General features: G+C 44.0%; 1 protein-coding gene across 1 annotated transcript in view; it reads right to left on the bottom strand.

The window, feature by feature from the left end:
* The window catches only part of pigg (phosphatidylinositol glycan anchor biosynthesis class G (EMM blood group)), a 113,837-nt gene that overhangs the window by 85,838 nt on the left and 464 nt on the right, over window positions 1–27,535 (bottom strand). The window contains exons 2-4 of the mRNA XM_079669061.1: window positions 27,272–27,477; window positions 17,075–17,284; window positions 15,642–15,830 (exon numbers count right to left, since the gene is read on the bottom strand). Coding sequence (XP_079525187.1) covers window positions 15,642–15,830; window positions 17,075–17,284; window positions 27,272–27,477 — 605 coding nt within the window. The remainder of the gene's footprint in view (window positions 1–15,641; window positions 15,831–17,074; window positions 17,285–27,271; window positions 27,478–27,535) is intronic.

Genomic DNA, 27,535 nt, shown 5'->3' with positions numbered 1-27,535 from the left:
GAGCTGAGGTTTAGCACCTTTACGCAGCTAAGATATAGCTTCTTCAAATTGCAGGAGCTGAACATTCCAGGTGTCCCCAGTGATAGCAGGAGACCATCCTCCTCTCTCTATTCCCCCACCGCAGGACCCACCCTCAAGGCAGGAAAAACATAATCATGTCCCTTTCTCCACTGGTCGGCCAGATCTGCATCCAGAGCAAAAGTCCGGTGGGATGGCGACAGCGACTGCCACACCTCTTCTACCAGGTTCTCCAGAACTCGAGTTGATCGAATGCCCGTCACCTCAGCCAGTTTTTCCGTGGAGATCCCTGTCAAATGGCCAAGTTTTACCACTCCCGCTTCAATGAACGCATTTTTTAGGGCGGCTGAAGAGAAAATGGTTCCGGAAAGAAAACCAGTGTCAAACAGGGGCTCCTCAAACAGCCACATCCCAGGCCGGGGGTCGGGTGGTCTGGTAAAACTCAGAATCTTCCAGGCATTGATGACTGAGCAGTAAAAAGGTGCAAGTCCAGTTATCTTGTACGCAGGGGCCTCCAGCAGAAACAGGTGTTTATCAAAACCAAAGCCCCCTGCCCTCCAGAGCAACAGCCGGGCCATAGCCAGCCAGCAGGGAGAGGCACCATACAGCAGCCGCTGAGCTGCCTGCAGTCTAAAAGCAGCAGTCCTCGCAGTAATGTCCACAAGGCCCTGCCCCCCCTCCGCCACAGGGAGGTACAGGACCGATGCTGGCACCCAGTGATGACCCGACCAGAAGAAATCCACGAGGAGCCGCTGCAGTTGTTTCATGAGGTCCGGCGGTGGGGTTAACACCTGGAGTCTGTGCCACAAAGATGAGGCAACCAGATTGTTGGCTACAAGAACTCTTCCCCTGTAGGACAGCTGGGGTACCAGCCATTTCCATTTAGCTAATTTTGCTCGCACCTTTCCCAGCAATCCCTCCCAGTTCTGTGCCACCATGTCCTCAGACCCCAACCAAACTCCCAGGACCTTTAAACCCTCGTTTCCCCAGCTGAGGTTACCAGGAAGACTGGGCCTATTTTCTAAACTCCACTGACCTACCAAAACTGCCTCACTCTTCTCCCAGTTAACTTTGGCTGAGGCAGCCTTCCTATACAAAACTAAACTGTCCTGTAGCTCCTGGATATCTCGCTGACCCTGGATAAAAACACTGACATCATCAGCATAAGCTGATACAACCACCGGGGGGGCCTGAGCTGACACTGGCAGACTCAGGCCCCTCAGCCGGTTTCTAAGCCTGCACAAAAGTGGCTCGATGGCAATACTATATAATAGGCCTGAGATAGGGCAGCCGTGCCTGATCCCCCTTTTAACTGGTACAGGTCTGCTCAGCCCTCCCCCCACTTTCACAACACAACATGCATCACTGTACAAACACTTCACCCAGGACAAAAAATGCTCCCCAACACCAAAAGCCTGCAATGTGGCAGCCAGAAAAGTGTGATCCACACGATCAAAGGCCTTCTCTTGGTCAATAGAAATAATACCAACATTTATATTGTACAGTTTGCAAACATCAAAAGTGTCTCATCAAAAACAAATTGTCCACAATTGATCTGCCAGGGATGCAATATGTTTGATCAGTACCAACAAGAAGTTCGATAAAACACTTCAGTCTGTTAGCTAAAACCTTTGACAGTATCTTATAGTCCGTACATAAGAGAGCCACAGGTCTCCAATTCTTCAGCAGGGTTAGATCTCCTTTCTTAGGCAACAGTGAAATCACTGCACGCCTACAGGAAGCTGGAAGAGTCCCTTTCCCAAAGGACTCCATCAATACATCCAACAAATCATGTCCTAGAATACTCCAAAAATGTTTAAAAAAGTCTGCAGGTAAAGCGTCTATGCCCGGAGCCTTGCCGGAGGCCATCTGTGTCACCGCAGAGGTCAGTTCCTCCAGCGTAATGTCAGAGCCCAAGGTGTCACTTTCGGCTGGACTCAGCTGTGGAAGACCCTGAAAAAGTTCATCAGCGGCTTCCACGTCACAACCTTCGGCTTTGAACGGGTCCGTGTAGAAGGACACTGCATGTCTCCTCATCTCAGCAGGTTCAGAGGTTACCTGTCCATCGGGAAGACGCAGACATACCATCTGCTTCCTTTGGCCCACAGACCTCTCCAGGTTGAAGAAAAAGGTGGTTGGTGCATCAATGTCTCTCATGGAAGTAAAACGGGCTCTAATCAGAGCTCCCTTGGCTTTCTCCTGAAGAAAACAGTTAAGCTGTTGTTGTTTTAGGAGGGACTGTTCTATATTTCGAGCAGACACACTCTCTAACTCTCTGATCTCTCTCTCTAACTGCTCTATAGCTCTCCTAGTGTTTGCAGTGGAGTAGGCTGTATACTGTTGACAGAACACTCTAATCTGAGCCTTTCCTACCTCCCACCACTGACTCAGGGAGGGAAAAGACTCTTTCTTTGATTTCCAGTTGATCCAAAACAAATTAAAATTCTCACAGAAAATCAAATCTTGTAAAATGTTAACATTAAACTGCCAGAACGATCTAGGTTTCTCTGTGTTGGATAAAACCAAATCCAAAGAAACTAGCTGATGATCTGTAAAACCAACAGGTTGGATGTGACAGTTCACTGCACGAGTAATAAAAGAAGAAGACATGTAAAATCTGTCTAGCCTGGCTGCACTGACGCCCCCATCTAGCATTCTCATCCAGGTGTATTGTTTAACGGAGGGATGCTTCATCCTCCACACATCCACTAAGTCAGCCTCTCTTATCACCTGTGACAGTAAAAGGGACGACTGAGGATGAGGCTCCCGTCCTATTCTGTCTAAAGTGACATTAGTGCAAATGTTCCAGTCCCCCCCAAGTATAACACACTCCCCCTGTACACTAGTGTCTAGCTTGTCTTTTAATAACTGAAACACAGATACACGTGCAGGGCCCTGATTGGGTGCATACACATTAATAAAGGTGAAACTGAACTCTAACAGTTCCACTTTCACCATCAAGGCTCTACCTGCCACTATCTCAGTGCTGGATAAAATCTTTACATTTAGAGAGGGGGAGAATAAAACAGCTACTCCAGCACTAAGGTTTGAGCCATGACTGAGTACATACTGACCCCCCCACCACATCCCCCAGTCCGTCTCATTCAGGCTATCACTGTGCGTTTCCTGCAGAAATATCAAATCTAATTTTTTCTGATTAAAGACTTCTAACACTAAAGCTCTTTTCTGTGCACTTCTACCCCCGTTCATGTTCAAGGAAGCAACCCTTAAAGCCTGCATTAGAGGAAGGAGACAGAGAGAAAGAACAGACAGGTACACACAGCAGAGAGGAGACACCCAGTGTTGCATGATCATGTTGAAATTATTTAGACCTTTTCAGTTTCTTCCCTCTTTTGCTTCCTGTCGTATCTTTTTTCATAGCAGTTACATGCCTCCTGAGACGATAACGTTTCTTTTCATCCAGCAGGTCTAACCCTACAACTTTCTGAAGAGTTCTCACTGTATGAAGAAACTTGTCAATGTCAGGGAAAAAATCTCTCACTTCCACTGACTTGCCAAAAGACTCGTCTAAAAAGACATTAATCTCTTCCAAAGAATATATCTCTGCGTTCTGAGAGAGACTATCTGCAACTGAACCACAGTCAGAATCCCCCTCACCGTCTGCGTCCATCTCTGTCACCTCATTATTGTCTGCAGCCTGTTGAAGCTCATTTTTCCGCCCAGAGCTAGACGGCAGCTCCTTCTGTGTGCCAACAGCCTCTACCTGTCCCACAGCACCAGTCCTCACCTGTCCTGCTACATCATCTCTCACCCGTTTACCTGTTTCCACATTTTTTCCTCTCACACTCACCACACTCTCTACAGTCCCTGTTTCATCTCTCACGATATTCATCCCTACTTCCTCCGCAGCCACCGGGGCCCCGGCGGGTGCAGCAGCAGCCCCCGCGACACCGGGTCCCGCTACCGCGGCCCCGGCCGCCCCCGGCTCGGCCGCCCCAGCGGGCCCCGGCTCGGCCGCCCCAGCGGCCCCCGGCTCGGCTGCCCCAGCGGCTCCCGGCCCGGCCGCCCCCGGCTCGGCAGCCCCGGGCCCAGCCGCACCCGGCGGAGCGGCGTGCCGTCTCTGTGGACATGCAACACGTTTGTGACCCGACTCCCCGCACTCAAAACACTTTACGCTCCCTGAGCTCGCATAAACCATATAAAAACCCTCTTCGTGCCTCACCCGGAAGGACACATCTAGTGTCTGAGTGGGACAATTCAGAAACATGAAAACCTGTCTCCGCAGAGAATGGACATGTTTTAACTTTTCATCCTTACACCCCAGAGCAACAGTGCGGAGACTACTGGCAAACTTACCAAAACGCTTCAGCTCCCGTTCCAGCGCCTCATTCGGGATGAACGGAGGAACGCCAGACACAGTGATCCGCGTGGACGGTGTCGCCAGCGGTGAAACTTGAACGTATTCCTCGTTTAGCATTAATCCGCTCTCGATAAGTTCCGTCACATATTTCTGGTCTTTCAAAAAGACCACGACCGCTTTGTTCATGCGGGAAGCATAGGAGATATTTACATGACCGACCTGATCCCCCACAGCCAGCAGCACCTGCTCCACTGTGCTTGCGGCCTGAGCCACCAGCCGCACTCCGTGTCTCAGAGACACCGGCGGCGCCCCGGAGGACGCCATCCCCGCAACGAGGCACGGAAAAACACTAAATTAACAAATTAACCGTACGTGCAAAGGGTACAAAAATCCCAACGAAAGATCATACAGTTAAAGAAACGATTGAAACAGAAACAAAAGAGTGAAAGTTGAAATTCCCTCTTCCCTCTTCAAACACACATCCGAAGAAGAAGAAGAAGAAGAAGATTCGCCACTCCTAGTGCCCTGGCCCTGTCCTTCGTGCCCTGGCTTAATGGCGGGCGCCGATCCCCACCGCTTCTGCTTTGAATGTTTGGGGCCTGACCACGCCGTGGACGGTGTGAACCATTCTCCGTCCTGCAATGCCTGCCGGATGCTCCCACGGCTCAGACACCAGCACCGATTGGAGCATTTCCATGCACACTATGTCTCATCGGATGAGGCGGAGGACCAGGTGGAGCTCGATGTGGTGGAGATAAAGGACCAGGATGTGGCCGGGGAGGTGATGTTCATGTTCACCATTCCAGCGGGCCGGGTGGCTTCGTTTGTTGAGAAGGAGGACTTTTCGTTGTCGGGCGCTTCCGAGTCCGGCATCCATGAGGATCTGCCCGTCAGGACTTCCCCCTGGTGATGGCCATGGCGGTGGAGCATGTAGGGCTACCGCTCCCCCACCACTGCCACCGAAGCCGGTGAGCCGCCTCCGTCAGGGGGTTCTACGGCCCGGTCCGTCCGGCACAGCCGGCCTTCCTTTCTCCCCCGTTGCCAGACATCTGGCACTGTGTCGAGGCGACGTGGCTGCAGCCACTGAAGATGAAGGCTCCAGAGGCTGGTATGGTGGGAATTCTCAGGGTGCAGGGCCGCACGGACACAGCGTGCCCCCCCTTGATGAGAGCCTGGCAGCCCATCTGCTCCTACAGGCAGCAGGATGGGCGGAGGGGAAAAAGCCTCTGCCCCCACTGCGCCGTGACCAAGAAACGCTGGAATATTTTGACAAAATATTCCGGCTTGGAGCACAGATGGCGGCAGCAGCCAATAATCTGGGTGTGTTGGGCGTGTCGCTGATTACTCCTCAGCAGGACACCCCGTCTCAGGACCGGAGCGATTATTTGGACCGCAGCATTGGACAGATTAACAATCTGATCCATGGTGTAGCTGCCGCAGCTGGCCGTGTCATGTCCCTGGCCACAGTGGGATCACGTCACGTGTGGTTGGGACTCACGGCGCACTCCAGAAAAGATCGTGATGATCTACTTGGGGCCCCCGTATCCACGGAAGGGCTCTTTGGGTCGATCACACAGCGCTTCAGATGCTTGGAGGTAGAAAGGTCGCAGCTCAGCCGCATGCTGCCTCTGGTAGAGAGAGGCGCCGGTACAGAGCACCCACGGCTCCTGTTGCTCCTTCTACCTACTCAGCTGGTCCCGCGGAACCGGCTCAATACCGGCACCCGCGGGGACAGGCTGTGCGATCCCGACAGAGGGCTTCAGGGTGGGGTGCGCCTAGCTGCCGGAGATGACGGGCTGTGGGAGGAAGTGTCCCGGCGGCGAGAGATATGTGTCTCACCACCCAAGACGCGAGGGCGAATCCTTCCGCCTCCTCCCACTGTGATATACGAAATGTTGTGTGTGAAAAATGCATTAGATAAAAATGATTGCATCCCAAAGTAACGGCCCGTCCACACAGCGGCGTGCGTTGAAAGCTTCACCATTCACTTTGAATGGGGTGACGTCACTTTTCGCCGAACTGCATTGTGGGAAGCAAAGCGGAGCTTTGCTGGTGTGGCTCGCTGCAAAAGTTGAGCAATGTTCAACTTTTGAAGCCTCGGCAGAACCGTCAGCCAATCAAATCATATGCCAGTACAAGCTCTAGCCAATCCCACGCACGTTCAGCAAATGTGTGGCCACAGCGCTTCAGCCACTTCGCGACCATGGCATGAGGGTTTTCTTTTATCTGGACGACCTCATAGTCATGGCCAGGTCCAGGGAATGGGCAATGTTTCACACAGCCCAATTGATCCTACACCTAACCAAGTTGGGATTTGCGGTCAATTGGAAGAAGAGCAGTCCCATACCTCACCAGAAGGTGGAGTATCTGGGGATTTTGCTCGATGCAGGCAGACTACGTGCCACCCTGTCAGAGAGCAGACAGGCATCCTTGCTTCGGGCAGTTTGCAGACTGCGACAGGGGGTGACGGCTTTGACCATCATTCAGACTCTGGGTCTCATGGCGGCTGCTCACCTCGTGGTACCGCTGGGGTTACTGCATGCGTCGCCTGCAGAGGTGGTTTGCCGGCCTTCGTTTAGATCCCAAGAGGCACAAACGATATCTGGAGTGACATCTCAGTGGAGGGCAACCTCCGATACTAGGGGTCCCCAAAGCATCTGCGGAGGGGAACTCCAATGGGGCGGGTTACCTCCTACATCACGGTGTTCACAGATGCATCCGTGACAGGATGGGGGGGAACCTGCCTAGAGAGAGCTATAGGTGGTGGCTGGCCTCTTACAGAGACTCAGCACATCAACCTTCTAGAGCTGTGGGCAGTAGTGTTGGTCCTACAGCACTTCAAACCCTTACTACAGGGCAAACATGTGCTGGTGAGGAGCGACAACCGCACCACAGTGGCGTATATCAACAGGCAGGGCGGAGACACTCCGTAGGGCTGTGCAATTCAATCGATCCTGCGATATATATCGATATTTTGTTTCCCGAGAAATTATCGATATTTCAGCCGCGGGTATCGATACATTACAGGACTGTCTCAGAAAATTAGAATATTGTGATAAAGTTCTTTATTTTCTGTAATGCAATTAAAAAAACAAAAATGTCATACATTCTGGATTCATTACAAATCAACTGAAATATTGCAAGCCTTTTATTATTTTAATATTGCTGATTATGGCATACAGCTTAAGAAAATCTCAAAAAATTAGAATAGTTCCTCAGACCAAGTAAAAAAAAAAGATTTATAACAGCAAAACACAATCAAACATTTGAAAATGTCCATTAATGCACTCAGTACTTGGTTGGGAATCCTTTTGCACGGATTACTGCATCAATGCGGCGTGGCATGGAGGCAATCAGCCTGTGGCATTGCTGAGGTGTTATGGATGCCCAGGATGCTTCAATAGCGGCCTTTAGCTCATTAGCATTGTTGGGTCTGGTGTCTTTCAGCTTCTTCTTCACAATACCCCACATATTCTCTATGGGGTTCAGGTCAGGGGAATTTGCAGGCCAATCGAGGACAGTAATGCCATGGTCAGTACACCAGTTACTGGTGGTTTTGGCACTGTGGGCAGGTGCCAGATCATGCTGGAAAATGAATTCCTCATCTCCATAGAGCTTTTCAGCAGACGGAAGCATGTAGTGCTCTAAAATCTCTTGGTACACAGCTGCATTTACTCTGGGCTTGATGAAACACAGTGGACCAACACCAGCAGCTGACATGGCTCCCCAAACCATCGCTGACTGTGGGAACTTCACACTGGATTTCAAGCAACTTGGATTTTGCTCCTCTCCAGCCTTTCTCCAGACTCTGGCGCCTTGACTTCCAAATGAAATACAAAACTTGCTTTTGTCTGAAAAGAGGACTTTGGACCACTGTGCAACTGTCCAGTGCTTCTTTTCCTTAGCCCAAGTCAGACGCCTCTTCCGTTGTCTTGAGTTCAGAAGTGGCTTGACCATGGGAATACGGCTATTGTAGCCCATTTCCCGGACACGTCTGTGAACAGTGACTTTTGATACCTGGACTCCAGCTTCAGTCCACTGTCTTTGAAGCTCCCCCAAATTCTGGAAGCGACTCTTCTTCACAATGCTGTTAAGGCTGCGGTCATCTCTCTTGGTTGTGCAGCGTTTCCTGCCACATTTCCCCCTTCCAACAGACTTTTTGTGGATGTGCTTTGAAACTGCACTCTGTGAACAGCTTGCTCTTTGAGAAATTTCTTTTTGTGTCTTACCCTCCTGATGGAGGGTGTCAATGACGGTCCTCTGGACAGCAGTCAGATCAGCAGTCTTCCCCATACTTGTGATTTAGTTTACTGAACCAAGCTGAGTGTTTTTCAAGGCTCAGGAAACCCTTGCAGGTGTTTCGAGTTAATTAGACGATTCAAGTGATTCGTTGAACACCCTACTAGTATACTTTTTCATGATATTCTAATATTTAGAGATAGGATATTTGAGTTTTCTTAAGCTGTATGCCATAATCAGCAATATTAAAATAATAAAAGGCTTGCAATATTTCAGTTGATTTGTAATGAATCCAGAATGTATGACATTTTTGTTTTTTTTAATTGCATTACAGAAAATAAAGAACTTTATCACAATATTCTAATTTTCTGAGACAGTCCTGTAAGTCTAGGCATGGGCGGTATCATTTTTTTCATACCGTCATACCTTGCTGACATCATACCGTGGTATACGGTATATGACGGTATCAGTCCCAATTTAAGGGGTAATTTCTCCCCAAAAAAATGTTTTTACTCACTATATCAACAGCCCCACCAAAAATATTTTCCACCAGCCGCCACTGACGGTATGACTTGGGTCGACTTGAGTGAGGTGGCGTTCGGCGGCAAATAGATGTTTCGAACGGTATATTATATGTTCGGTGTAAAATGCAGCCCGAGCCGGTAGACGCTCGCAAAGTGCCGCGACGTGCGCGCAAGTGCAAAACAAGGGCTGCATACATGACACATTGTGCAAATGGCACATTTTGAGATCGGATACAGGACGCGTTTGTAGATGTCCGACGTTGTTTCCATAGTGAGCTAAGTTAACATTATATCATCATACATAAACATTTTCCGGGAGTAAATACTTGACTTATTGAATAAAGTTTGCTATATTCACTAACTAGTTTGGCAATATTATTCCGTGCATGTGTTAAAAACCTTATTTCCATTTGATTCATTGGATTACTCGCGTGAATGTTTAGCACGTAAACGCTTTCGTTTTTAAAACCGTCCGACCTCGACTACAAAACCATCAACCAGTTGCATAGGATTAAAAAATGTCAACACTCACTCACCCCGTCTTAAACATTCCCAAAGAAGTGCCTCTGTCTCTCGTTGTGCTGGATGAAGTCACTGGCGACGAGTAAACCCAAAATAGTCCCAAACAGGCGCAGAGGCAGTTTTCTTTTTTACTAGTTGTCCGAGTTCGGGGCCGGCAAATGCTGCCGCCATCTTGCTCAGCTCAGCTCTGTGCTGAGCTCTGAGAGCGGGAAAGACGGACTGCCCTCCCCTGCCCTCTGCTGGCGCGTGCTGTGCATTACAATCAATGTCGTCCCTGTCAAAACTCCGTGTCAGTGTAATAGAATGAAACGCATCTGTGATTTGGCGCACAGTCTGTGACGTCACGGTATTGAAAATCATACCGACGGTATTTCGAAATACCCTGGTATACCGTAATACCGCCCAAGCCTAATTAAGTCCCATTCAAATCCCCCGTGTTCCGCCTGGCACTCTGCCCATTCCCCCCCGTTCGCTTTGCATGAAGAGCGATTACGTTAGCCGCTAGTGTCGCTGTAGACCATTTCTAGATACACAGACGCCGGTGTCTTCTTCTCGCAGTGAGTGCGAAGCAGTTCAGGAGAATGGCGGCAAACATTAACCACACCGGAGAGGATCTTCTCTACCGCCGGAGATATCAGCCCAATCCCAAACCACTCCCTCGACGGAGTGAACTCCGTCTGTAGCAACACTCGCAGCTCAACGAGGCTCCCTCCTGTCAGATGGAGGGAGTAAATACAGCAGCAAGCTTTGGGACGGCCTCCCCTCTCTCCGGCAGAAACAGGAAGTGCCGTAACTGTATGTAACAACGGTTTCAAATCAGCATCTCTTAGACAAAAAGTTTAAATTAATAATTCAAATAAAACTCCTAACATCTTTCATTGTGTTTCAAAGTTCTTTTAGTTTTAAACCTGATGTTTATAAGCTTCTTAATTTTTGAAACAGTCTGTAAATATACACAACTTTATAATAAAATGCACACATTTACCTTTTTCTAGACTAAACACAGGTATGATCCTAAGTTAAAAACATATGAGGTTATCATGAGGTTGTTAACATCGCAGTTTATCAGTGGATGTTTAGTGGAACTACTTGTTAACAGCTTGTTTCCTGACAGACACACACAGCGTGACTCCGGTCAGGTAGAGACCGGTCTCAAGTCAGCACCCCTGCAGACTCGCTGTTTGAGGGCTTGATAGCCCACTCCCCCTCCACACCGCTCCACACTCGTTGCTTTGGAACAGCCCTCAATATGGCGGACCCTCCGCGTGAACGCGCAAACGGAGGGGTAGGGTGTAGGGGGCGGTTTGGGAATGGGCCATCGTCACTGCTCAGAGAAGTGCACTTCTCCCAGACCACGTTGATCAGATTATATTCCTGAACAAAAATCTGAAGAGAATGTAGATGCAGTTATGTAGAGAGGAGCCTTTCTGTTTAGTGTTTTTGGCTTAAATGTTACTCCTTTGGACTTGAATTATTGGCAGGTACATTTGACATTAAATGTTGTTCTTAGTGACTTGAATTATTGGCTACCTCATATTCTGTGTTAAGCTAAAAATGCTGTAAAAGAATTTGTTCAGAACAGGCCACCTGCTGCACCTTTTAATTCTCCATTGTCCATTGTGATACTGCACTTTATGTACTTACGTTTCAAAGGCTTGTAAGCTACAGTTGGCACTGTTTCAATAAATGAAACAAATCTTCTCACCACATCTTTTGAGTCATTTTGTCCAGCATTTGCAAGCTGTAGACTCTCTGTCTAGTCAGAGCCATATATTGTATAATTGATGCTTTCAGTTTTCAGTTGAATTAATTCAATCCAAGTCAATGGAACACTCACAAGATGTCACCAAAATCACACTGTCCCTTTAAAATCTTTCAGAAAATGATGCAAGTGTATCGAATTATATCGAATCGTATCGAATCGTATCGTTGGCTGAATATCGTGATATATATATCGTATCGTGAGTTGAATATCGTGTATCGCAGGGGTCGGCAACCTTTTTCATATTAAGTGCCATTTAAAAAAAAAAAATTATCAGCGTGCCAACGATCGAGAATTATCAACAGGGGGGGGGGGGGGTTGAGGAGCTTGACGCTCGTCAACTATCAGCCTCGCTGCGGGGAAGCAGTGTGTGGACATGTCAGCGCAACTTACATGATGCCGAATTTAACAAAGACATTTAAATAATTGGTTTAAACGGCATAATAATAATAAGGACGATTGTCCGTTCTGTGATTCTCCAGAGCACCCAAGTTATGATATTAGGGTCACGCAGAGTGAGATGAGATCGCTGTCCCTTTGAGAGAGAGAGAGAGAGAGAGAGAGAGAGAGAGAGAGAGAGAGGTGTGGCTTGTGGATGGTAGAGCGACAGTGAGAGAACCTATGGAGACAACGTGTGTATGTTTCTGCAAGTGAAGCGAGGCAGCAGAAAAACAGAGATCTGTGATATATTTTGTGAAACAGAAGCACAGCTAAATAAATGCAACGGCCTCCCAAGAAGAGCTCGCCTCTCTCCAGTCATTTAAGCTAAAGTGGGTTATTGAACCTGAAGCTTGTTGCTTCTGCCCTCCTCGACTACGGTCTGGGAGCCGACAGGAAATTTCAACACACAGATGGCCAGTCCGCCCCTTTGTAGCATATTATTTCGATGAGAGATGAGCAGATCGCCACTGGGTTTTCAACTAAATACACAGCCACGCAAAAACTGCGGCATTTGTACAGCTCCTTATGGGTACTGTAATTAGTGAAGTGCTTTCCTCCGTGGTGAAACGATCAGCACTGCACCAAAGAAGAAAGCGGCAGAAAGTCACCTGGAGTTAAAGAGAGCGGGGCTGCGTTGCGTGCATGGCTTCCTTCTGCAGGTAACGGGGAGACGCGCTCTGGCGGCGGTCTCGGTCAGGATCCGAAAATACAATTTAAATATTTTGCGCACTTATTCCTAGTGTGCCACTGGTTACGGTGCCGCGTGCCAATGCTGGCACGCGTGCCAGGGGTTGCCGACCCCTGCTGTATCGTATCGTATCGTGAGATTAGTGTATCGCTACAGCCCTAACGCTCCGCCGCCTTGTTAAGCACGGTGGAGAACCTGTGGTTGTGGGCTTCAGAGAATGTGTTGTCTCTGAAGGCCCTCCACATCCCGGGGCGGGAGAACATAGGGGCCGACCTCATGTCGACAGGCGGGCCCCTGCCAGACGAGTGGATGCTTCACCCGGAGGTGGTGAAGCAGATCTGGGCCAAGTTCGGGAAAACGGAGGTGGACCTGTTTGCCAACAGGCGTTACCCACTCTGGGCCAACCTCTCCAGGCTTGGCTCCTGAGAGGGACAGGCTGAGACAGGGGGGACTGTCTGACGAAGTTATTCAGACTATCCAGGCAGCAAGAGCAGGATCCACCACAGCCTGTTACAGGCCGATGTGGTTGGGATTCCAGCGATGATGTGAAGAAAGGAGTCTAGAGCCCCTATCCGTTACGCTGGGCTCTATTCTGTCCTACTTACAGATACTGGCGGACAGGGGGCTTGCTCATTCCACAATTAAGGTGTATGCAGCAGCCATCTCGTCCTGCCATGAGGGATTTGGCGGCAGGTCAGCCTTCAGTCAACCGCTTATGACAAATTTTTTGCAGGGGGTCAGGAGAGAGCGCCCAGTGGTGCATGCCTCCACCCCGCAATGGGATCTGCCGTTGGTGCTCGAGGCTCTGGTCACATAACCATTTGAGCCTCTGGAGCTCTCCTCCCTGAAGGCACTGTCATTGAAAACAGCTTTGCTGCTTGCCTTGACTTCGGCCAAGAGAGTGTCCGAGCTGACCGCTCTGTCGGTGCACCCTCCGGGCCGGTGGACTTTTATTACCACTGGCCCCACCATTGTAACCACTGGCCATAGAGCATTCGTCCAAAAAAATCTACTAATCATGAAGAAAATGAACACATTTGTTAGGGCTGTGCGATTATGGCAAAAATCATAATCACGATTATTTGGGTCAATAATTGATATCCCGATTATTTTGACGATTATTCATTGACCATCTATTGAACTTTAAAACAAATAATATTTTACCAATAAACAAGATCAACAAATATGTTGGAGCACACTTCCAAAACCATACTAAACATATATTAATATGATAAATAAAAATAAATTAGACCAAAATAAATTAAATCAAATATGTTGCAGTACACCGTCACAACCTACTGAAAACTCCTTAACATAGCCAACATTTTGGTAAAACATATTCAACATATTCCACTCAGTTAAACGTTGAAGGCTGGCCAACCGTCATGGTCCAGAAGTAACAGGAAATAAATGTTGAACTACAATTTAAGACCAAATAAAAATGTTTTGGCCACCATGGCAAATGCTGGTAGGGCTGCTCATGTAGAAGAAGAGACTCTGAACCCTTTCTTTGCCATTATATAAAAATAGTGTTGCTACAAAAGTATAAATTAGGCTTACTAATAAGACAACTCAGATCTGAAGCTACACAGGAATCTGCTGCCAAAGTGCAATAAAAACATTACAACATTAATAGAATCAAACCCTTTTTTTGTTGCATTTTAGTAGAGTATAAAAAGAAATGCCTTTAAAATAGGATGCAAGCAACACTAGTTTCTTAACCTGAATTGATAATAGACTATAATCAATTTAAACAGAACAGGCCTTAATGTTTGCATTCTTATACCATTTTGTACAATAATTATAATGAATAAGTTCAAACAAACAAAAACTTACAGCTGATTAATAACGGTATCTAACTTGAGTTTTTATTATATCAAAAACCTGTTGAAATGCTACTGTTATTTTGATTGTCCCACAAAAGCGAGTCAGCATCCTCCAGGAATGCTTCTTTCACAACTTCGCCAACTTTGAAAGACTTCATGTGTTTCACAAGAACGTGACTGACACGATAAGATGCTATGGTAGCAGCCTTGCTCTTGTTGTTGGGCCTGGTGAAAATGGACTGCTGTGCATTTAGCCGTCCTTTCAGGCCCCTCCCCTTTTGGGAGCGTAGGTCAGAATTAGGAGGGAATTCAGTCACGTAGCGTTTGTGCACTGTTTTGAAATGCCGCTCCTAAATTATCCTTCTTCGATAAAGCCACACTCACATTGCAGATGGGACAGATGGACTTTGAATTGGAATAGATAGAAAATAATCATCCTCCCACTCGGAGTGAAATTTATATATTTTGGGCTTTTTTGCTTCTGCCATAATTGCGGTCTTGTATGCGGACTGTCACTCCTGTTGACACGGTCAACGTCAGCGAAATAGTGCACTGCCCACTGCCCACCACCACGCCCCGACACATGGGGTGACGCCGGTCAATCACAAAGCTTTGATGCGTTCAAATGCATTATTCTGGCACAGGAAGATTATGTTACAGGACATTAACGATAAAACAGAATATTGTTGTTCTATTTTTAGACACATCTCGCGATCGACTGGGAATCTCCCCGTGACCCTTCTTTTTAACGAGTTGCTGCTCTTGTTCTGACATCTTCGCTCACGCTGAACACTCAACACATGTCACTCCCACGTGGAAGAGTGGGCTTTTAGGGAGGGGCAAAAGCGCACCCAGCTAAATAATCGTATTTTGTCAATTATGCTGTTTTCATAATCGTCGCAAGCCATAATTGTAATCGCGATTAAAATACGATTAATTGCACAGCCCTAACATTTGTTTAAATAGTCATTTATGCACAAACTACATTACTACTTGGACTACAACATTCGAATCATCAGTTCTTCCTCATTTTCCTCAATTGTTCATATTTGGTTTATTAAAATAATTCTGCTATTATGATGAGTATTATTATTTATAGTAAATAAGGTATACATTAGATAAAATAAATTAGCTGAGTGAGGTTTCGTTTATGGATAGGGTAGATTATTTTAAATTACATTTCCTTTTTTGTTTTGTGTATTTTTTACATTTTGGATTTGCTTAGCGAGCTATTTTTAGAACATGCCCCGCGGGCGACTCTCGTGTTGGCTACCCCTGGTTTAGGAAAACAAGAAATTACCTTTGAAATGAGGGCACTGTGAATCTTCTTCAGGATGTCGTCCATCTCCATCAGTTTGGGCTGGATGAGCGAGCTGTGGGGTCCGCTGATGTGGCCGATGTGGTCAAGGCCCAGATAGTGCAGGATCAGAATGTCCCAATCGTCTCTCTTCAGGGTGCTATCCAAGTGACGGGTCACATTGTTGTCAACCTACATGGAGAAGTGATGTAAGATAGACATTTACTGATCGAGAGGATTCCAACTGAAAACCAATGTTGGAATTATTCAAAATCGCCCCCTAGAACAAACAAAAGTTAAGCTGAGGGGAGCTTTACTCAAGCTGCGATAGAGTCTGATAATTATCTGATTATCATCAGGCAAATATTATAACCCATTTGTGAATTGATGAGCAGCTTTTTATGTGAACTCATCTCTGAGCCTCCCTGGTTGCTCATCTGGCTTAATCTCTTTCATGGAGATAACTTTTGTAGGTAATGCGGTGACTGAGTCCTTTCTAGATACACAAAGCATGTTCCTCATAATTCATAAACCACTGCTTAATTATTAATTAATACCATTGATGTAAAGTAACTAAGTACATTTACTCAAGTACAGTACCATTTTGAGGTACTTGTACTTTACTTGAATATCTCCATGTTGTACTCCACTACATTTCAGAGGTAAATACTGTACTTTAACTCCACTAAATGTATTTAATAACTTTAGTTACTTTACAGATTTGGATTAATGATGTGAAATATAATCAAGTCTTAAATCAGACTTTAGTTCCACCTGGAGTAAATTCACAAGCTACCCTGCAGTATACAATCAATGTCATTCAAACTAGCTGCACCTTTACCAGCTTTGAGAACACTTTAATGATCAATCATTATAAAACATATCATCTATTCTGAAATGGACCAATCTGCATTATGAGTACTTTCACTTTTGGTACTTTAAGTGTATTTTGTTGCTAATACAACAAATAGTACTTTTACTTCAGTCACATTTTGAATGCAGGACTTTTACTTTTAACAGAGTATTCTTACACTTTGGTACTTCTTCTTTTACTCAAGTACAAGATCCGAGTACTTTTTCCACCTCTGATTAATACATTATTTACAGTCTTCTTCGAGCACGATGGCAAAAGGCCAAGATGGCGATGGCAAAATTGACAAAATCAAGGCTTCAGATCAGTAGTACAAACCAATAGAGGACATTGTGGGAACCACATCCACTTGTTATATGCAGTCTATGTTTATAATATTGTTAAAAAATACACTTTCTATGAGAACTTGAGCATAAATGTAGTCTCTTGCATTTTGTTTGGTTTAACGATTTCTCACCATTTTCAAAATTCCTGATTCATATTTGCCATCAAGTGCTTTCACGGTCCTTTGATCACACAAGCGTTGAACCACAACATTTACCAAGACTGATGGGCTGACACATACCTCCGTGTAGTCGGATACGAAGAAGGAGGTGGTGCCATCGTGCTCCATGAAGTGTTTGGGGAAGAGGCGCACCCAGGTGTCATCCCCGTAGAAGACCATCCTCTTCCCTGCTGTTTTGGCTTGCCAGATGAGGTTGTCTTCCAGCAGTGCCGGAGAATTCAGGTTCATTACCACATCAATGAAGCCTGGGATAGTGCCAGTGGTGAGAGCCTGGGGAGGGATATGTTTCTTTCATTGTACTATGAACAATATTTATCTTTTAATGGTGTTACACAACCTTGCAGTTTCATCTTATTAATCCAGCTAATTAAGGCTTGAAATGGAGTGCAGTGTTCATTAAAAATATGTTTTTTTTTTATTTTCAAAAACAAAACAAATCCCATTTAATCTGCTTGGTCACTATGTCAATCCAACATTGGAAAAGCAAACTACATCCCACATCCTCAAATCAATTTTGCTGCCACAAATGGAAAGCTGAATCAGGTCGATTGATGATATTTAGGAAGTACAGTTTCGACTGATTTCATCATGGAATGTGAAATAAAACAACACTGGCGCCCATTTGACTGACAAGGAAACAAAGCCTGTTCTGTTTTGGAAGTCAGGATAGAGCTTGGTGCATCGTCGAGGGGGGAGTACAAAGGCCTCGTCTTTATGCATTGAAGCAGACGTGAGTATGCATATACTGGCAGAAAACGCTGTTATTCAAACCGCCTTCCAGTTGGAGCACAGCCCGACATCTCGTGGGACCCTCAAGACTCCAGGAGAAAATCAGAGGTGACCGGCCTTTATTGCAAAAAGGTCCAAGTTTTACAGGAAACTGCCAAGGGAGCTGGGAAAGTAATCTTATAAATGACTTCTTTAAACAGAATTGTATCTGTTTTATTGGCGATGCATTTGTCCTTATATTCCCCTGTTTTAAAGATCACATCTGGGTATTTTATTCCTCTTATCAGTTTTTATATATATTGAATGTTTGCTTCCAAAACACTTTGTAGCTGTAGGGTTACTATGGGACTCTAACCACAGCTACTATGAGGATACTTTAAAGGTGCAAGGTGGAAAACAGCAATAAAGTAAAGGTTTTTATTTGCGATAACATTTCAATATACCAACGACAATAACGCTGCATCAACTTGCGTCTTGATTTACGATAGAAAAGTTATTCTCCGTCACGTTGAAAGGTTTGTGTCTCCTACTTAGAAATTAAAACTCATAAACATACTTTACGCCAGATAGAGAAGCCTCTAAGCAAGTAGAGCTGAAATGTTAAGCCTCATCTCCAAAGCTTTGTTCCTGAGCTCAATTATTTACCACTTCCTTCCGTGCGATTGTTTTTCGCTCCTGCCAGTGCAGATGCTTGTTTCAGGGAGAGATGGATGGTCCCGCTTCAAAAGCCTTCTTCTCTTTCTGCCTGTTCACTCTCAGTGTGGGGTCCCTCGCCAATAATAGAGATAGTCTGTCCGGTGAAACTAGCGCTTCGGCACTTTGTAGCCAAACTGGTAGAACATGTTGCTGTTATGCAGCAATAAACACAGGGGGAGGCATATTGGTGGAGCTGTGTCTTCTGCAAGGATAACAATCAGCTCGATTCAAAAGTTCACAGTTTTAAAAAAAGGCATTACATTTCTCCAGATGCCAAAAAAAAACCATTGTGAATCTGCCTGAAGGAATCAGTGACTCATCAACATACTAACTCCTGGCTCACAGTATGTGTCTAGGCTCGTGATGTACCTCTGCTTAAATGTCAAATACGATATCAGTAGAGTTTATAGACACACTCTAGCACAGATATGAAAATGTTTAATAAGGTGCCAAAACACAGATGGAAGATGCTGGGATTTCCACTGGCAAAACATATATTTTAGTTTTCTTTCACTTACTTCTGAAAGCTTAAATGCATTAAAATATCCTTATAGTATTATTTCCATTATTGAGGGAGAAAGGTTCATACTTATCGCAAAGCCAATTTTTTGTTTGAGTGCTGTTTCATTTGTATTTATATATTTTCTAGATTAATTGTTTAGTCTATACGGTGAGAAATGTTCATCCAAAAGTTTTTCAAAAGTCCAAAAGTGTTTTGTCCCAAAGACTTTGACTTCAATATGACATAAAACAATCCTGACAATTCTACTTGAAAATAGATTTCTGTCAATTGACTATTTGATAAGTCAACTAATCTTTTGAGGTCTTCTTCTCCAGTCTTATTATCAAATAAAAGTTCTGCGAGTAATATTACATTAATGTTATTTAGCTTACAAACACTTCAATAGCGAATACATTGCCCACTATAGCAATTTAGTGTGAAGTATCTTGCCCAAGGAGACTTCAACAGGTAGACAGGTAGGGCTGGGGAATCAAACCGCTGACCCTCTGATTGGTAGACTTTCATTAAGGCCCAGCTCCACAGTCGCCACCATTTACACTTTACCATTCATGAACTTGGCCTTCTGTTTGTTTACCACCCGGGCAGATACTAGCACTCCAAACAGCCACATTGCTGCTGCTGTTATGATAAATGAGTTCATTGTCCAAATCCACCAACTCTGTAATGTCCACTGACTGCTGTGCCAGTTTGGCTCGACTGGCCCCCGTGTGAATACAGGACTGGGGGAAGAAACCCCACTTCCTGCCGTGGTTAGAAAGAGCAAGGTAATTGGAACCATTAAAAAAACCACAGGGTTTCCGAGTTTCTGGCATAACAACTGTTTGCTGCCTGGCCTTTAATGAAAAATAGCACATTAACAAGAAACCAGATACGAAAACTGTGTGTCCTCAATGGAATTCCCTACCATTGCAATGTTAATTATATCAATGAATTAGATGTTTTCTGTGCTGTAAAGTAGTTTTATTTCATTCTGTTTTAGATATCTGCCTAACGGTTGTTCTCTCTTTTTTGTTAGTTACTTTTTTTCCTTCTTCAACGTGGGCTTATATATTTGCCAAAGGAAATGAGAGTAATGATGAAAAAGCTCTATGGTGACTTTAGTAAAATAAACGTATTAGTAGCAAAACCATCTGACCGGTACAGTATGTGTGCATGATGCTTGTAACTTTATTATGAGACAGTGGAGGGAGTTTTAAATGTGTGTGTGAATGGATGGCCGTGGGATAATGATTTAGGTTAGTTGGCTGTGTCATAGCAGTTAATTGGGTGCAATGCAGTGATAGTGGGCAGAGAGTGGCAGATGGTGTGCACTGCCACCTACTGGTGTGTCACTACATCTTAATGCTGTGATGGAAAATGTTATACTTGTGATAGGGAATAACACAGTGACGAGAGAAGTACTCAGAACTGTTACTTAAAGATCTTTTCCTTAAGTGGATGTAGAAATATTGAGGTCTTAAAATTCTCCACTAAAAGTAAAAGTCTTAAAATAAAAATTTTATTTAAGTATAATTACAGAAGTAATATAAAGACAGCGTAATCAAAAGTAAAATTCATACTAATACGGAAAACATTATTCTGTTTTTATATATATATATATGTCATAATATTTCATGTTTGTCAAAGCTGAGCCAATTACTGGGTATTTAATGTAATAACAGCATATGATATAAGCATTTGATTTGTTTTTATGTGTACAAAATAGCTCTTAACTATAAGTGTTACATACAGGTAGAGGAAACAGTTAAATATGTTTGCCTCAGTGGAGTGGAGTAGAAGTATTTTTGGCTTAAAATGGAAATTCTCTAGTACATTTGTTACATTCCACCATTGGAATGATAGAACTTCTAATGAACAGAACAGTCGTTTTCAAAAGAGCAATTTGTTGCATGATTTTAAGCTTTTCTTGTACTGACAACTGGCCTAAGAAGACAATCAGTGGATATCTTTGCATTTTATTACAAAGGGCTCTAATCAATTACCTCAAATTAAATTCCTCCATCAACCAGTATTTTATTTTTGAGAGGTTTGTCAATATATGAGGAAGTATATGAAGCAGGAGAAGATATACATTAGGCTGTTATGCCCTTACATTTACTATAACTGCCCCTTAAAAAGAGATTGAGGGTCCCTTCTGCTCTCAGCAAGATCACAAATCCAACGTACACGTTTCTGGACAGCTGTAAAAGCACCATTTTTGGTTCCATCATGCCTGTGCTTCTAAATCTAAATCAGAAACCTTTCATTTTAAACTCATTGATTTTCCCCTCTTCATACTATCTTACCGTCAACAAATCTTAAGAGATTATTCACACCCAGAGTTGTTTTTCCTTAATGCCCCTTTTCCCTCCATCATCTTCTCTAAACCCTTGGATTATGACGGAACATCTGTCTCCCTGCCAGTCCACCTCAATCAGCTTTATCCCATCATCCTTCCTCCTCCTCCTCATCATCATCACTGACCTGCTTCATGACAGACAGCTCCTCTTTGATTTCATTCTGTTCAAGGGAGAAAGCTTTCCTCCATCTGTTTATTAACTTGTGTCTTAAAATGAAATGTGCTTGCATGTACGATTCAATTAATGTGAAAACATATACAAATAATATTTATTTAGTAGCATTTGTCCACCCGAAATGCGTTAAAGGGGCCTTATTATGCTTTTTGGGGTGTTCCCTCTCCTGTAGTTTGTTGTGGGTTTCTGTGCATGTAATGGTCTTAAAGAGTGACCACCTACATAAAAATGAATAAACTACATAAAATAGTTATGATTTTACTTCAAATAAAATGTGCTGTATACATTAGCATATAATAGTCATAGTATATATTTGTATCAGTCAGGTGGCTTGAATTTATTTTCCAAATAAATAAAATCAGAGTCATCTAGGTCGTAGGTCGTGGGATAGTGACGTAATTGACGCGACACACACACTGCAGAGTGACAACTTTCTAGAATGGCGCAAAAAAGGATTTTGGATTTTTTTTCTCCAACAAACAACCCAATAAAAAGAGTGGACCACCAGCTACTCCAACTAGAGTAATATGACACAGAAGAGACTGACACATCTGACTTTGATGCATGTCCATAGTAACATTTTGGACAATGTGTATGTATCTGCTCTAATGAGGGTCTTCATTAGTGCCACCCCAGAGGGGAAGGCTACATTTGGGGTTTTGTGAAGCCCCAACACAAGGTAAGACGATATTTTCCTTTAATGCTGCTGCCGCTGTGCAGTGTTTTGCCTTGTCAATCAGTTAAAATTGAATTCATAGTTTTATTAATATTGTAAATAATAGGTTCTGACTATTTGTAATGTTATGTAGGTTTGTAAGACCCATAGTTAGCATGTGGGCATGTGCAGCTGTTGCTAAGTGATGTAGGTCTATAATGGTTTATTAAGCCTAACATTTAAGGCGAGACAGGTGAATAGGGTAATTTGTTTTAACTTAAAGATATCAGCTTGACATTTCTCCAGTTAATTACCTACAATAAGGCAATTGTTTCTTGTATTACAAGTTTTCTGAATATGCAAATGAGCCAATCATTCATTAAATATGTGCATATTTTTAACACATTTCAGGAACCGAAATCTGAACTTTGGATAAAGCCAGGTTCAAAATTCTTGTTTCATTTCGTAGTCATATTAGCATCTAAGGCTTTTACAGAAGGGCTTTTGGATATCTCTTTGTATCACTCCATAACTCAGAAAATACTGTCAACAGTCCTAAAATATCAATTTTCACCATGTTTTTAGGTATAAAATATTATATAATACAGGCTATGAGTGACATATGAACAAACCCTTCTGTAAAAGCCTTCATAATATTGATAGGAATATAACTGGAAGGTTTGGTGTATGTAAGTGCAACTGAAGTGGAAATTTCGGACTCAGTAGGAGAAAAAACTCATTTTGAGAAAACGACCTTTAAAGATTGCAGTGTGGCGCTAGCGAAACCCTCCTGTTCTTTGGATGACAGCTTGCGCATCGACGCACTCCGTGAAGGTATTTCATGTTCGGGGTCATTTGTTTTTTGTATAACCTTGCTTTGTGACAATTGTTGTTGTCTTCTCTGTGAACGTTTTTTTCGCCGTTCTTTTGCCATTTTGAGATTTACATTTATAGCGGAAAGCTAACCAGGAAGTGTTTTAGCACACCACGTGACGCATCTGAACGAATAACGTTGTCAGAAGTTGACACCAGCCAATGAGATTTAGTTTCTTGGTTTAAGACCCTTTTGTACTTTCAACATTGGTTGCTGATACAAGGAAATTACCATATTTGGATCCGATGAGATTGTGCAGGAGAGACGGAGCTTTCCAACGATACTTCTGATGACATGGTGCAAACAGCGGTCGCGGTACTTTATGTTACGTTAAAATGCTAACTTTTGGTGAATTTAGGAGAAATATACAGAAGCAAATAGACAAACTATAGTAAAATAAACACTTAAATGTGTATTTTGTACGTTTTCCTTCCAAAAGCCTGAAAGAAAACATTTTTATGGAATCAAAATAGCACAACATCTCAATATTTACCAGTGCATGAAAAACAATGTTTTTGCCTGCCGTGTCTCGCTTTTAACAAACAATTTATGCGGCTCGTATCGCTGACAGCCGTGCCCGGCCGGGCACCGCCTTTTTTCTTTTTTTTTTAAGCAGCCCCCCGCCCCACTTTTGGCAGCACCCCCTGAGCAAAATGACTTCCCGCGGCTATGCTCGCCCCTTCTATTGACTAGCACAATACCACATACTTAGTAGGCAAAAGGGAGGGACATTACAGACACATCTCTAAGGCCCCATTTACACGGAGACGGAAACGAAAATGAACAGAATTCGATATCAAAAAAGTCTTCCATTCACACGCAATTGGCTCAACAAACGTGTCCGTCCACATGAGACCGCTCGACCCACTGGAGACGCTGTAGTACTACATATGCCGGGCCTGTAAGTGGCGCTGTACTTCCGCCACAAAATACACCAAAAGCAGCAAAGAAGACCTCCCAAGCATGGTTGCCATGGTTGCCCTTCTGTTTTTTTCGCCGGTCAACATGTCCGTTAAAGTTTAAATCTTCCGGACAAAATTTGAAAAGTGCCGGTCAAAGTTCTTCTTTGTTATTTATTGAGCTTTAAAACAAATTGATAACGACTATATAATAATATAAGAATAATAAACGGAGTCTCTCTTTTCCTCACCCTTTCCTGACAGCCCGTCAGTATCCGTCTCATGCAGCTGGCTGATCCAGTAAGGAGTGACCCGACAGTAAAAATAAACATATTTATAACTAGTTTAGGTAGTTTGAGAGGGAATTAAAATAGCTAAGGGTGATGATCTAACTTGAAGTGTGTGTTTTGCTCCGCTCACCGCTCAATCTCAGCGGGCGGAGCTGCAGGTGATCATGCAGAGCTGCGTATCTCCGTCAGCAGCAGCTGATCTCTGATCTCTCTCTTCGGTCAGATTAAACTTCACTCGCGTTTATGTCCATATCGATCAAATCTAGCTGGAGGCTCCTGCTGGGTGCACTGTCCTGCGAGATACCGGGACGTGGCTCGAAACACTCGGTTGTTGTTGTTGTTGTTGGCGAAACACATCAGCAATGATGCGGGTGACACAGGCGTGAGCAGGAGAGGCAGGGCTATGGCGTATAGGGCATACACACAGAGCCGTTTGGCCCCCCCAGAGCGTTCCGTCCGCAGATCTACCCACTTTGGGGCCCGTTATCGTTTGAGGGCCCCGTTTCCGCGGTTCCGTTACGGCCTCGTGTGAAAGAACCGTCCATACGATAGAGAACTGTACCGGATAACACCCGTTCGGTCCCTGTGTAAACAACGCCTAAGCTGTTGAGCAATCACAACAGAGCCGGCCAGCTAACCAATCAGAGCAGACTGGGCTCTGGTTTCAGACAGAGGGTGAAAAGAGGTGCTGCAGGACAGGTATGAGAAAAATAATGAGCTTTCTGAACATTGAAGCGAAAACGAGCATAGGGCCCCTTTAAAATTCCAAAGGAACAAATGCGGATGTAAACATCATCAAAAGTACATCTCTCCTAAACACCGCTTTTTGTTTTTTTGTAAAAACTCAACTTGATTAGCACGTCAACAACAAATCAAATGTATTAGAAATAAGAAGGGAAGTAGTGCTTTCAATTGATTGACAACTCAATAAACAAAGAGTTAAATAGAGCAATGTAATTGATTAATTGTATGTGGCTGCAACTATTGTTTGTTCAAGTAAAAATCTGACTCATTAACTAGGCTTTTCCCTCAAAAATTACAATAGAAAGAATATTCTTTGTTATAGATTAAATGTTTATCTTTTAATTTAGTCATTGGTCAAATAAAACATGGATTTAGGACTCTTAGAAATTACATTGTCAGTTGATTTCTGACATCTTACAGACTAGGGCGGAAAGAAGTAGTTGGATGATTGAGAAATATTTGGTATAACTACTTATACCAATATCAATAAAGTGCATGAGGTCATGACAGGCAATAACACCAAACTATTGGAGGCCCTGGTTCTGACTTTTTAATTGTGAGGGTTTTCCTGTCTCATGAGATGGAACATAAATAAATCATTTGAAGTGTTTCTCAGAAGGGAGCATGTCCTGCTTTTCTGACGAGATAGGGAGCTAATTATGTTTGGGTTTTCTAAGGTCGGTCAGGTAAAGAAAGCTTTAAAAAGCTGTGATTTGCATTTTTCTAAAGTTTCTGACATTTTATAGACTAAACAATTATCCAAAAATTAAAACTAATTCTGCAGATTCAGGTAAAGTAGCCTAGTTGAGGCCCTAGTTGGACACCATTACAAATATAGACATGTATTTAATCAGTATAAAAGAAAATGTTGCTAATATTTATTACGTCAAAGTAAGATGCTACCAAGACAGTATCATCCTTTGTTGGCTCAGCTTTCAGAAAATATGTTGTTATTGAGAGTGCTCTGATGTTTTTTTCCTGAAATCCTGTTTCTCCTGCAGAGTTGTTCTTCTTGTTTTCAGCGCTTATCCTGTCCACTATCTCTGACAGTGTCCACCAACACATGCTGCCCTCTCTGACCTGAACCTGCCTGAGCACATTCATCAGACATCGCTGAGGAGGAATCTGTCCAACTTCAGGATGCGTATTGCCTCCAATCTTCTTCCATCTTTAAAACAGCTTGCTGCTGTCAGCACATCTCTGTCCCCCCCCCCCCACCTCCCCTGTCCCCCTCAACCCCTGCTGAAGCATGGAATCTGCCTTTTATTCTGCCCTGACAATATTCTGCTCCACCTGACAACTTCAGTTAGATGCTTCTCCACCTCCGCGCTGCCCAGCAGCCATAGAGACAATACCGAGATGCTCTTTTTCCCAGAAAATCACCTCCTGAGCAAAATCTTTCCAGCAGCACTGACAACTAAATGCAGACTTTTTCCCAGGCTGCCAACAGTCTCAGTGTTTCAGCTCAATAACGTCATGCACCTGCAATGTGCTCACTCTTTCCAAACTCAGGCTGATTACTTTATTTGCAATAGGCTAAAAACTTAGTGTAAGAACCATTTAGGTGTGTCATTATGTATAAATGTTTATGTTGGCAAGACAGTTGTGGTATTTAGTAACAATTAATTACAATTATAGCGTTTTGTGCAATTTTGTATGCATCTATGTTTCTTGGCCATAAATGGTAATGGAGTTTCTCTCCCACACTCATTGTGCTAAATCAGTATTTTTACTTTTTTCGCTTTGAGTACATTTTAATGATAATACTTTCTTACTTTTAATTGTAATGAATATTTTAGTGTTTGCCATAGGCTTCATTTATACTGGGGAAGCTGGGGACACTTTTGGAAGTGGCCAATTGTGTCCCCAGCACTTTGCATTAGGATCATTTGTTTAAATGTTCTGAAAATAGCGTGCACAAAGCATTGTACACTTTGAGAAAGCTTTATTTACACAAGAGAACATGTGCAATCTGGAGGAGTATTCACACTTTTTGGGTGTATTTCTGGTAACCCAAGTGGTGCAGTTTGGACCTGCTACACGTTTAATATTATGAATAACTGAATGGAGAATAGTAAAGAAATTGTTGCTCCCGCTTTGCAGCAGCCTAGCATAGTTACTATACTAGTTTAAAAAAGCATTGCAAGCATATGGATGTACACATGTATTGTTTGCGGGGGCGCTTAATGCAGTAGTGTTTTAAAAAAAAATCGGAATAAAGTGTCCCCACCGCTTTTTCTAACAAAGTGACGCCCATGATATTTGCACTTTTACTCAAGTAAAGGATCTGAGTACTTTTTCCAACACTGCCCGAGTGTCCCACAAACTCCTTACCTTGATCCTGGGCATGGTGACGGTGGGGGGTCTTGCCTTGGCCACGAAGCTGTGTGAAGAGCCCCTCTCCACCAGGTGTCGGGTGTAGGGCATGTACATGCGGCCATTGGGTCCAAACACAAAGTCCTCCCGCAGAGCATCCACTAACATTATAACCACCCTCTTAAACAGGGGCTGTGGGAGGCGGGATGAGTTGGGAGAACTTCCTGTAATAAAAAATGAAGTTTAAGAGTTTTAAAAGATGACCAACACACATGCACACAC

The sequence above is a fragment of the Notothenia rossii genome (genome assembly GCF_949606895.1).
Source record: "Notothenia rossii genome assembly, chromosome: 3".
In the NCBI taxonomy this organism is placed as follows: Eukaryota; Metazoa; Chordata; class Actinopteri; order Perciformes; family Nototheniidae; genus Notothenia; species Notothenia rossii.
This window is presented reverse-complemented; position numbering and strand designations above follow the sequence as displayed.